The sequence below is a fragment of the Mugil cephalus genome, chromosome 4, assembly GCF_022458985.1.
Source record: "Mugil cephalus isolate CIBA_MC_2020 chromosome 4, CIBA_Mcephalus_1.1, whole genome shotgun sequence".
NCBI classification, from domain to species: Eukaryota; Metazoa; Chordata; class Actinopteri; order Mugiliformes; family Mugilidae; genus Mugil; species Mugil cephalus.
In genome coordinates, this window is record NC_061773.1 from 17796102 (window position 1) to 17809133 (window position 13032).

Consider the following 13032-nt stretch of genomic DNA (forward strand, 5'->3'; position numbering starts at 1 on the left):
GAACTTGTTGTGTCAAGAGATTCACTATTCCTCATAAAGGAACAGTTCAGGGTAGGCAAAAATCCTTGTTTGTTAAATTTTCAGCTGCAGTTAGAAGTTAGTTTGAAGACGACTCTTCTGAAGAAAAATGTGGAATTATTTCTCTAAGAATCCCATTTTTCTCCAAGCAGGAAGCTCCACACGACGTCCTGGGTAAACGGAAGAAGTGAAACTGTCTTGATTCTCCTTTCTCCACCTGTGCATTAATCCCACTCACCTGATGTCACCCGACATGGTGCGTGCTGAAGTGTTGAGCTGATTTTGTTGTGAATCCTGATCACGACAGACCACGACAAGTCTTAGCGCTCTGAGGTGTTCCTCTGAATAACTGCTCTATGCTCAGACCATGTTTTATTATTCAGTGCAATCCGGTCCAATGCAAATGGTCATTGAAATGTACCTGAATGTGTCTCTGCAGCACTTTAGACGAGCGGAGAGCCGCTCCAGAGGTGCGTTTGTGTTCTTAGAAACAGAAGAAAATGAGGCAGCGCTGGATTACAAGTATGCTGGTGGAAAAAAAAACACTTTCCAATGTCACTTACAATTGATGCAGCTTTCAAAAAGAAATATAATATTGAGCAAGGCTGCCGTGATGAAATGATACCTGTATCAATAAACCTTTGAATAAAAAAATGTGATACGTGTTATTGAATGTGCTACGAAACAAAACAAATCAAAAACTACAATACAACACTCAGTAAAGTTGTATTTTTTCATGTAAAAACTGATGACATGTTTAAATTTATATGAGTGACTCTATGCTGCTGGACGCTGAAATACACCTTCAGACAAGTAATGACGTCGCTTTGGTTGCAATGTGCTACACTCTGACAGCAAACAGAGACGAACAAATGAAACAGAAATATCATTCAGGAAAAGGAGCCAATATTACATATCTGTGAGGTGCAAAACTAAGTGAACGCTCAGGATTAAAAGTTAATTTCAAGGCCATTTGTTCAGAAGTGTTTCCAAAACTGTCGTTCAGTTCCTTGTTTAGTTTTTTTTAAAACCTGGGATTTGTCTCAGTCTGGTCTGTACGAGCTCCTCAGAAAGTTCCTCTATCTGTGCCATCACTTCAGCAAAGTGAAGATCAGACTGAGACAAATTCCTGACTGTTTTTTTTTAACTGAACGACACCTGAGTGTCTTCACATTGACTGAAAAGACTTACGAAAAGGTGAACTTGAAATTAACCTCTAATCCTAGAAGTTTACTTTACTTTTGCAACTCACAGATGTGAAATATCGGATAATTTTCCTGTATAAACAAATACACAAACATAATATTTATGCTGAATTTGTTCTAGTGGGTTCTTTTTCTCTGCTTTTAGGATTAGCATTGATATTTTGAGCAACTCTTATGCAGAGATGTAGAAAATTCAGAAAGTCACAAAAACCTTTAAGCTGAACTAGATGTTCACATTTTGTTTAAATTTTTTATAAAAATGACTACAACACTTTATATTTATGCAGCTGTACTTATAGTACATTGTATGCAGTGTAGGTGGCACTGTTGTAGCGTGTGTGCGTTATCGTAAGCAGTCAGGAACAGATGAATCAGTGAAAGGACTCAAACTCAAGTTTCTTTTTTACCCACATTCTGTTTGTTTTGTTTTTTCATGCATAGAAACGATAGTAAAGTGATACAGCACATCTCAGCATCATTAACTCTTTATAGGAGACCGACTGAAATTCAAAATTTCAACCACTGACCTTATTACTTTTGTGACATTTAAAAAAAATAATAATAATTTTCATGTTGGAAATCAGTGTCAATGAAGTTACCATATATGGTTCATGTGCCTTAAGTGGTAAAAAAAAAAAATTAATCATGTATTTATACCATTAGATCATAAGTGCTGATTCAAGCACATTAGACAACATTAGGAGACTTCTTCATGGTACCTAATAAATCAGTTAAATCACTCAGTGTTCATACAGAGGTGGATGTTGTAGACCACATGATTTGAGCTGAGAATGTTTCCCTGATCGTCTCTGATTGGTTGGTGAAAACCACATGCTTCTAAACCTCATTGAGAGGCACAAGGACACAATTTAAAATGGTACCAAATATGGTTCTGCGCCCTATAAAGGGTTATGGACACAGTTTGAGCTCAGTTGTCTGTATTTGAAGGTAGAATAAATTTGACTTGACTGTTACATAAACCAGCTACTTTTCAGAGCAGGAAGAGTTTCCCTCAATGAACCACAGCGAACTCATGAACTGACCTGTTTTTATTACCTGATTAGCCCCAATCCAGCAGTCGGTGAAAAACAACGATGGAAAATGGAAAGCGAAAAGTATTGGGTGAAATCCTAAGGTTAACTTAGCATAAAGACTGAAAGCAGGGGGAAACTGCGAGCTTAGCTGTATCAAAGACAACAGGTCATATTTTATCTGGTTTGTTTGAGCCATTTAAGAATTTCTGCTGGGCAAAGGATGGGAGGATCCAGACTCTTCTTGTACCTAATCAGAGACATCACAGAGGACAATCTGTTAACAGCAGAAACATTTATCTTTTATTTCATTATTATTTTATGAAGTTTCTTTTTTGGTGTTTTGTCCAATTTGGGTTGTACTACCTCTTCAATGTAATTGCATTTCACTTGTTCTTATTAACATGAACACGTGCAGCTGAAGCTCATTTTCAGGGTCTTACCTAAGTACCCCAGGACATAATGATGATGGTTGAGTCTTCAGGCTCATATTGAGGCAGAGATCTGCGTTTCCTGGCGTTTGAGCTGCAGGTCTAGATGATTATGGACAAAGGCAGAGTTCGTCAGTTCAGTCGAATATTCTGGTTCTAACCTCTGTTTAATCTGGATGCATGATTTTTTTTATGTGTGCCGTTGTGGCTTAATGGGAGGAAACCAGAAGGCTCTTATTGCAACAGATTAATGCCCACATTTTTGGACTTTGATATAGTACAGCTGCAATGTTTGTCTGTTTGTCTAAACACATTTGGTCCAGCCCCAGTCTGACTGAGCTGGAAACCGATGTTCAGCTTTAATGAAGAACTTGCATCATTTATGTGTGTGAGGGTTGTCCGGCTCTTACCGGGGTGCACGTGTCGTTCTTTATGAGACAGAGTTTCAGTCTGCAGTGCAGGTAAACACGACCGGTTTTCCCGGTGAACTGGAACATGTTAAAGGAGAAGTAGTTGAATGCTCCCTCTCCGTTGCTCTCCACCAGTACGTTTTCATCAGCAGGGTTTGCACAGCTGCACAGGAACACAAAGACACACACACAGATAAATTGTCACCAGGTAAATTAATCTGGGCTTCAATTATCAAATCTGAAAACAGCATCAACTACTCAATGAAACCAGAATAAATTGAAATATCTAATCAAATGAGCTTCCTAAAGTGTTTTTGTGTGTGTATCTGTGTATCTGTGTCAGGCTGCATCCTGCTGGGGTCATATGGTGTCATTACTATGGGGTGGGAGTGCCTTGTCTGGTCTGAAAGCCAGGTCAAGATGTTTCCTATAAAAACACTGAATTGTCATAAGATGCTCAGTGTTATTCACTTCTCCTGTCAGTGGTTTTAATATTGTGGCAGATTGGTGTATGTGCTGCCACAAGAAATTAAATTTAAAACAACACTGACAGTCTTTCAGTCAAAAATGATTCAACTCTCGCTGCAAATTAGGGTTGTTGTCAAAATGTACTAACTAGCAGCTATTTGCAATTTAAATAGAGTAATACAGCTATTATTAAAGTGGTTTCTCCAAAGCAACACAAAATGCCACTTTTAATATCTAAATTATCTCTAAATTAGTCAACCGCTGCCACTGAGTAGAATTCCTCATAAGAGCACACTTCAGCAAATAAGATGTGGTTTCAAGCACAAACACTCAAGGGTTTCATTAGTTGTTATTTATATCAGTGCACTGATTAGTGTGTTCCTTTCATATTTTTTGAGCAGTGTATCTCATGTACATATTTACACTTGTATATTCTATTTGCCCTTTGACACCGTATATAATATATATACATTTAATATTGCCCCATATTTTCCTATTTGCGTATATTGTAATCCATCCATTAATTAGTCTTGGCCACTGAACAAGTTTAATTTAACAAGGCAACATCTTATAACATATATGACCTCATTCAAGTCGTGACTCATGCGTGTGCACCAGCTGGATTATTAGTTCAGTGTGGTTCTCACCCAGACATGATGAGGTCGTATCTCAGAGTCGCACTGACTGAAGGTTCGTTGGTTGCGAAGCAGGAGTCTGTTACCAGAGCGACGGTCTTATTATCCAGGCCGTGCGTCATCATCTCGAACCAGACCCTCTGGTTCAGCTGGAGCACGGTGTTTGAATCCACAGCCTGGGTACGGCCTGCGTCGGTGTAGGCCGCCATGGTCAGAGTGTAGTTCCAAACTCCGGTTGTGACATATTGGACAGAAGTACTGGACAATGTAAACACACAGACAAGAACACACATTAGTTGGCATTTGAAGTGCAGACTTTCAGGTTTTCATTTAAGTTGAAATCCCACTTTTATTTGTCTGAATCTAAGCAGAAAACATATGTCTCTATACACTTAAGAATTTATCTGGCTACCTTGTCACTCCATATAATACTAGCGACCCACTGCCTCTGGAAGCATGTTTTTCAGGAGATGTGGTGAGCTTTGGATCATGAGCCGTATCAAGCCTTCTTCAAGGCTCACATTTTTATTTTTTTCAGAAAAGTCTAATCTGTTGTTTCTATTTTTGAGGCTGATTAATGGTTTGCACCTTGTGGTGAATCCTCTGTATTCACTCTCATTAAGTCTTCACTGGGGCAGATGTTATGACGTGGTTTTCTTCACCGTGGAAATTATCCTGTTATCATCCACCACTGTTGTCTTCCGTGGACGTGCAGACTTTTTGAAATTGATGGTCTGTTGTAATTTCACTCCTTTAACTGCAGGTTGTGAGCTCACAGCAAGAACTTCCAAATGCAAATGCCACACCTGGAATAACCAACTACTTATTTCATAGCTCTTCAACAGGAGGGTCTGTGACCCCTAGGGGGTCCACAAAGGTACTGCAGGGGTGTCACAAAATCTTTGGTTGATTAGACATTTATATATATATATATATATTTTTTTTTTAATTTTCCCACACAAATTTAAATTTCTTTAAATAAACATGATATGTGAAGGTAAAACTTCATTGTTATAGTATGTTAAACATGTCACTTTGGCCTAGATATTGTTATTTTATTTTTATAGTCAAAACAGGGTCTACAAGGTTGGCTGAATAGACTGACTGTCGCAACAGATGGTGATAACCAGTGGTTGACCTCTAAATTCTCACCTTATATATTCCTCCTGGCATGAGGGGCTGGTAGAATGGTTCTGGCTCTGAATGCATGAACAGCTGTTACCATTTCTCCTGATCAGTAAACCTTATTTCACTACAAGTCATCTGAGTCTTCTGTGTCATTTCCACCAACTTCATATTTCCACAACACTATTAACATTTTAGGAAAAGGATAAGTGGAGGCAGAAGATCGATCAGTCTGCACTTCACTCATTCAGGGATACAGGAGCTCCCTCAGTAGTGCATCTTTTAGAGTGCTACAGTAGCCAAGACCAATAATGTATAGTTATAAACAGCACAAGGCCAAATCTAATGTAGAGCACATATAGTAGGTAGGGGGTCCCTACTTAATGTCTCCATCTGTTTGGGAGTCCCTGGCCTGAAAAACGTTGAAGACCCCCGACTTGCTTAATACTCTAGATATGCCCATCTCATCTCATTTCATGTTATCGTTTCATCTAGTTTCAGCTGTGCACTACCCACAGATGTCAAATAAATGTAAAGGAAAGTGGAAGTACAAACTGGTATAACACATCAAATTTGTCCTTCAGCACAGTAAGTCTATTAAAAAAAAAAAAAAAAACAGACCTACCTACTGCTGCTGCCTGGTATGATTTTGAGGGCCATTGCAAAATCGATGATTGTCTCTGGTAGGAAAAAAGGACAGACGAGGTCCAACAACTCTGCGCCGGTCGCCCCCACCAGGATGCTATTCTTGTTGATGATTTCGCTGTCGTCGTTCATCTGCAGAATCAGAAAGAGTCTGACATTTTCTTAGACACTCGCTTCTAATGAGAGTCAACAAGTGAGAGGTAGAGCCACGCACCCTTATCATCGTACCACAAGGCTTAGAGCTGCTGTCAAAGCTAAAGGTCACCATGTGGGTGTCGTCGTCCATCTCGCCTCTGCAGGTCGTGTCGTAGAGGTGTAAGTCCGAGTAGAGGATGCCTTTATCTTCCAAGAGACATCCAACCAGAGCGACCGAATGAGAGGAGCCATTGCAGACCACGGGATCCCCTGAACGTACGACCGAAAGTGAAAACACAGATCCAGCACTGATATGAATAACACAGGAAAAAATATATATGTGTATATATATATTTTATATGAAGGACAAAGGACCAGTCAGAAAAGGAGCAAAGGACGACATCTATGTCACAATGGAAAATCTTCTCTGAACAGGGGAGATTGACTGAGATATTATCTGCCATCAATTAACGGCGGAGTCTGAACATCTGTCCCCAAGAAGTTTCAACAGCAGTTCATACCTTGAGACAGTAGACTCATTGGACAAAGACGACAGGGTCAAACAATCTCCTCCAACGACATGTGAGCATCAAGTTTCTGAACTTAAAATGGATCTGAATGGTGTAAAGGTCCCATATTTTTGGGAAGGCTTTTAGGGAATGTATGTTTGGGGTTTGATTTTCCCCTTTGGAGACACAAGTGACCGTTGGGAACCCTACCCAGACTGTTTTCAGATGTGTACGTTGAGGCAAATATGGTCCGACAGTAGCAACGGGTTTCACCAGTGACGCTGTTCTTGCCGCAGAACTCATGAGAACTGCAGTATCGGTCCTGACAGAAAGCCTGAGGGCCAGCAGCTACAGAAAAACACAGATGATACAAACTTAAGGAAAACTTGAGAAAACTTCTTGAGGTTAAACTGATACAGTCAGATGTTGACAGCACAACTGATGCTAAAATGTACTAAAATGTTGCTTAGAAATCAGTATAAATTACCTTCATGTTAATTTCAAACTGTTTGGTATTTCAATTTAATTCAAGCCCCACAAGATTTTGCTGCATAAAGTAGTTCTTTTTTCTCTAAATTGAGAACTGGTTATACTCCTGCAAAGATCTGCAGAGCCAATACCATCGTAGCGACTTGAGGCTAACAGTTTTGCTAGCTAGTGAGTGGGTAACTCATGTATGTATGAAATGCAGAGGTATAATGAAAGGAATGAGACGGACTGAAATATATTAATTCGCCACCTACCCACACCATTTCTCAAAATGTTGTCAAACAGGTCAAACTTTGTTAACTAGTATTTTTCCAATTACGAGGTTAATAGAGGGCATCTCTCATGAACATAGTGTTTCCTGTTTGAAGGCAACATGATAGCCTTCTTCTAATCTGGATTAAATGAACCTTTTTAATCTCACGTCTTCTTTAGATACAGTACATCAACTCAATAATAACATGAAAGGACAGACGTACAGCAGTTGGCCTTTGACCTCCAGCCGTCCAGGGCGTCATCACTGTACAGGCTGCATGCTCTGGAATAGGCCTCCAGAAACTGACAGTTGAGGTCGTCCACAGCGGGATATTTGCACAAAGTGTCGGTGCAGGCAGCGACGTACGGCTCTGGCTTTATGTGGCTGTGACAAGCTGCAAAGGGCGTTTCCTTCATGAGATTACAGCTGTAACAGTACAGAGAAAGAACAGGGGAGATTAAGTGATGGAGTCCAGCATCTTTTTATTAATGAATGCTGAATATAAAAGAGCTTTTACAGCAGCACATTATAACGACAACATAAAGGCTGAACCTGGTTTACCGGAACATAAGAGAGGAAGATATTTCCCCCCCGGCTTTACTGACAACCCTGAATTAATTCTATAAGAGAAGATAAGCAAATGCTGCTTCTCACATCGATTCCATGGTTCATCTGTTCAAACACTTATTTGACCAGCTGGTTGTTTTCCTACCTCCATGTTCCTGTCCCTTCTGGAAACTCCTCATCTGATGTTTACAGATCAAGTGTTGTCATGGTTATTAGGAGCTGATGTTTTCCTACTGTGAAGTGTTTACGTCACCCCCCTATCTATCTATCTATCTATCTATCTATCTATCTATCTATCTATCTATCTATCTATCTATCTATCTATCTATCTATCTATCTATCAGGTGTGTCTCTGCTCACCGTTGAGTCATTGTGTTGCAATCGATCGTACAGTTAGTGGCATCTCTGTGGAGCGTCTCACAGCTAGTGGGGGAGCAAACACAGGAAAAACAGGATAAGCCATAAATTAACACAACTAAACACGGAGAGGCAGGCAAGGTATGAAAATGACTAACGATAAAATAAATGATGCCATTTGTACATTGGTCTGTGACATAATTGTAATTTATTTATAATTCAAGTAATTTCGATAAGTCATTCCACATCCACCGTTAATATGTTAAAATTGGTTCAAATTTGTGAATGAGACTTGAGATAATACCTGTCAGGACTGTAGTCAGAGAGCCTCACGTCCCTTAAAGACACACTGGAGTTGCCACACAAACCCTCGACAGATGGATCTTCTCCACTCGGACCTGATCAGTTTCAGGAAAAAAATGTGATCAACAAACTAGCAGCACGCTAAAAGACAACAAGTAATTTATGTGTTGATAAAAAAAAACAAAAAAACACAACATTACCACAAATCTTTGAACTTTCCAGTAAAACCTTTTCAAAACAGATTACGTACAAACAGTTTTCTCTCGCTTTTGTCTCTAAGAATCCTCCAACATGTTATGTATTGATCTTGGATTTAGTGTTCCCCACCTGTAATGTGTATCTGTGCAGTGTAGCCATCAAAGAAGACAGACACGGTGTGGTTGAGTTGGGACATCTTGGCTGTCACGCCGGTCAAGTCCTTTGAGAGCTGCACACCATGAACCAGCTGAGCTGTGGCGTTGAGCGTCATCACGGTGTCGTCCAGCTGCAACACATGAGAAGAAAAAATGGGAATAAATATTCATAACCTAAAGGATTTATCAGTTAATGCCACTGGTGTGTTTTATGTTGTCCTGACGGTACATTTGCTGTCATCAAGGGGAGAAATTCATGTATTTAAGAACACAGGTTATCTACTATGTGATAATTATTTGATGAATTGTGTTTTATTATGGTAAACAAATAGGTTAGACAATCAATCCACAGGTTTTCTTCACTAGACCACGTGCGCGTGTGCAGATCAATTTTGTTGTTGCCTGATTTGCTTACAATATCATTTATGATTAAAGTATTTATCAGGATGCAGAAAAACTGTGCGAACCAACGACTATAGGATGCCATATTTACAGGTTCTAACTCTAACTCGAGCGATCTTACCAGGACCCTGCCGCCTTGTTCCAGATTAATATGACTAACACTTGATTTGTCCAGCCGCAGGATCACGCTGTCCAAAAAACTGACGTCTTTGCGGTGGCGTTCCTTAAAGTTTGCAAACACTTGGAAGTCTGGGATCGAGGGGGTCCTCATCAGAGTGTATGCACAGCGGTCCTGGACAGAGGTAAGCTGGCCGTGGACGTCAACGACAGCGGGGCCGGTCACAGTGCACAGGGCGCACCTGGTGGAGGTGGGAAAGGACGTGAAAACAGTTTTGGTAAAGACGGACAATTTAATCCATAAAATCCACAAATCAGAATCCACAAATCTACAGTTAGCTTGGGAACAAATGGAGGAGATTTAAGGCGACCGTTACCCTCCACAGGAGTGGTCGACCAACAAAGGTCACTCCAACAGAAAGAAACATAATAGTCTGAGAGGTCACTGAGGATCCAAGTTTAACTTCTAAGCAACTAAAGGCCTCTCTCCCATTGGCTAATGTTAATGTTCATGAATCCAGAGTGATGAGGACAAAGACACTTCTCTCCAAAAAGAACATTTTTGACATTTCATCAACTTCATGTGGATGAGCCAGAACACTATTGGGAAGGTGCCCACTTGAAAACCTCAATGATGTGCTGCATACTGCCTACTGGTGTTGGTTAGGCTAGTTAGCTAGTGTCTTCTTGTTGGATGCTAGTTGGTAGCTGACTGCTAACCTGCTGGGGAGCGTACCTATGTTCCCCAGGTCCCTAACCCTAACCCTAACACTTTTTTTAAAAAATGGTCCTATGTTCCCCAGTCACATACAAAGCGGGGAACATTGGGATGATCCTGCCTGGTCGTTTTTTCAGTCGGACTGAACTTCTAAATGTGTTTTGCTTCTGATCTTGGCACGAGAGACTGTAACATCTTATCCTGTGTAACAGTGAATGTTTGGTTCAAACGAGAGGTGGCAAGTTTGGAGATGAAACAACACTGCATGGGGTGTGGTCCTTGCTTGGGCTTGTTTTGCTGTATCTCAGCCAGAATCTCTCTGCCTTGTCATCAAAGAAAATGTCAGGACATCCGTCCATGAACTGAATCTGAAGAGAAACTGCAGCAAGAGCGATGAACACAAGAACACAAGTCTTGCTACTAAAAAAAGAACAGTTAAATAAGAGTAAAATGAGCGTACTGGAACAGCCCAGTCAAAATCCTGACTTTAATCCAATGGAAATGTTGTAGAAGGACCTGAAGCAAACAGTTCATATGAGGAAACCCTCCAACAACTCAGAACTGAAGTGGTTCTGTTCTGAAGATTGGACTAAAATCGTCCAAGCTGCTGTAGAAAACACATCAGAAGGGGGTCACATCAGATGCAGAAAACAAGGGGTCACTTTGTTTTACAGCTCGTAGATATGACCAAACGATTAATTTTATTGAATAAATAAATGTACAGCTATAATATTTCTGTTTCGTTTCTTTGATTGGATTCTCTTCGTCTACTTTCAGGACTTGTGTGAAAATCTGCTGATGTTTTGCATCATTTTTATGCAGAAATGTAGAAGATTCTGAGAGGTGCAAACATGTAGCCTTAGACCCAGAGCTTTTTCTGGGGTCACTCAGGGTTTGAGGTGTGTGGACGATGTGACGGTGCTCGGCAACGTTTTATTTTCTATGCCTGTGAATGTGAGAGACTTCAGCCATGTCGTCAACAGCCAGTTATATTAAATGTGGTTTACTCAAATTCTTTCTTTTAATCCAATAACTTGTGAGATGGAGATGAGATTTCATTCACACGAAACTAAACTGACGGAGATGAGATTTCATTCAAACTAATTCTTATTGAATTCACACATATTTACTGGTTATCTCCTCGGCAGAGCTGCATGGAGCTGCTACAACGGACGACTGCAGTCAAGTAGAGCAGCAGGCGGAGCATTTTGGAGGAGACAAGTGTAGCCGCTGGAAGAGACAAATTCACAGTGATTACAAAGTACTACACAATGCAGAGAACAAACAGACACAACAAGCAACATATTTGGCATAGAGGTTATTTTGCACAGATAAGTAAAATAATAATTTCTAAAAGCTGGACAAACAGCTTTCTTACCACATTCATCAGGAAGCTAAAACTCTTAAGGGTAAAATAAAACTCATAAATCTATCTACAGAAACTTTTTTTTAACCGGTTAAGATTTAGTTTAGTTACTCGTGTCCCCTCTGGGTCTCTGTAGCACAGATTACTGCAGATAGTTTTCCACCTTCGTCTGCCACTACGGAGTAATTTGAAGACGAGAGTGTCACTAAGAAGATGTCTTCAAAGGTTATTTACTTATGTGAAAAATGTGCCCTGCACTGTTCACATCTGTGTCTCTGAGGAAAAACACAAAACAAAGTTTCACAAATTTCTCCCTCCTTCTTTTGAATTAAAAGCCAGAAAAATGGGGGGAAAAAAACTTATTGCAAGAAGCTGTTGCAAGATTTTCAAAAAATGCATAATTTCCCGAGAAATCACAAAAGTACAAATATTTTTCTAATTTCTTGTTTTTTTTAGCACCCATCAATCTTGTAAATACAAACTGATCTCCTCCGAGCACAAACAAGCACAGTATAGTTCAGTATAACACAGAATATTTTAAAAGTCAAATAGATCCATATCATACAATAGAAAATTGTTAATAAAAAATCAAATGTGGATGACTACACTTATTAAAATTAGTCTCACTATATAGAAAAGAGAATAATCAATTCCAATCATATTCTGATGACTCAAAAGAGCAGTGTTTGCTATTTCACACTTAATGGTTATTTAATTATACTTTTTAATCGACTTGGACAATTCCTCACACCGCTCCCCCCACACTGACAGTGCTGTGATGATCTTCAGGCTTCTGTTTGCGAGTATTTAGGTTTCTGCATTTGCACAGTTCTTTCCTCATTTTATCTGTCCAGCTGTTCATTTAAGAAGTAGAATATAAAGATGAAAACAAGGCTCTCTTACCCTCAGAAAGTGGAAGCTGATGTCTGCGTCTGTGCACATTCGTTGTTGTCCTTCTGCGTCCTTTTTTTGTGTGTCTCTGAATGACATAAGAATGTGAGTTGAATGAGGTGTTGGAGCCAAAAAAAGAACACACACGCGCTCACGCGCACACATTCTAAATTACTGTCATTGTCAATGTTCAAGCATGAATAAATCTGTTAAATCTTTAAAATTATTAATGCACAGATTGATACTGAGATTCTCATTTTACTTTTGGAATACGTGGGTCGTACCCAAATGTTGAATACTTTCAAACGCCCTCTTTAAGCATATAATGTTAAGTAATCATCATCATCATCATCATAATAATAATAATAATAACGATAATAATATTATTAATAATAATAATAAAGAAGGTCTGTGACCATTTAAAACATATATCTGGGATCTCTACTTCAGTCTCCAACCTTTTGAACATACTTGTGTGAGCGTGTGTCCATATAGTATTTAATTTTTAGCTTCTAGGCTGAAATTCCAGAGCACACTGAAAACATATTCTACCACAGTGGTCAAATTCTTGTATGCAAATGTCCAAATAGCCTCTCAGAATGTA

At 39.6% G+C, this 13032-nt stretch overlaps 1 protein-coding gene across 1 annotated transcript; it reads right to left on the reverse strand.

Annotated features, from left to right (window-relative positions):
• Positions 1–1673: 1673 nt before the first annotated feature.
• On the reverse strand, positions 1674–12515 carry LOC125006943 (alpha-tectorin-like). Its single transcript, XM_047583476.1, has 13 exons — positions 12441–12515; positions 11302–11401; positions 9458–9695; positions 8909–9065; positions 8583–8676; positions 8282–8344; positions 7578–7780; positions 6823–6960; positions 6183–6373; positions 5949–6100; positions 4211–4456; positions 3096–3258; positions 1674–2504 (listed from the first exon to the last, which is right to left on the reverse strand). The coding sequence occupies exons 2-13, from the start codon at positions 11376–11378 to the stop codon at positions 2454–2456; spliced, it is 1773 nt and encodes a 590-aa protein (XP_047439432.1). The 5' UTR covers positions 11379–11401; positions 12441–12515; the 3' UTR covers positions 1674–2453.
• Between the last annotated feature and the right edge of the window lie 517 nt (positions 12516–13032).

What these genes read in the sequence shown, in the direction of transcription:
- LOC125006943 (XM_047583476.1), bottom strand. Translation starts at nt 11,378, where the DNA reads ATGCTCCGCCTGCTGCTCTACTTGACTGCAGTCGTCCGTTGTAGCAGC. An exon ending in TGCACAGATACACATTACAG is followed by an intron (nt 8,677 to 8,908) that starts GTGGGGAACACT and finishes GAAACTGATCAG; the next exon opens with GTCCGAGTGGAGAAGATCCA. An exon ending in TACGACCTCATCATGTCTGG is followed by an intron (nt 3,259 to 4,210) that starts GTGAGAACCACA and finishes GTTCCTGTGCAG; the next exon opens with CTGTGCAAACCCTGCTGATG.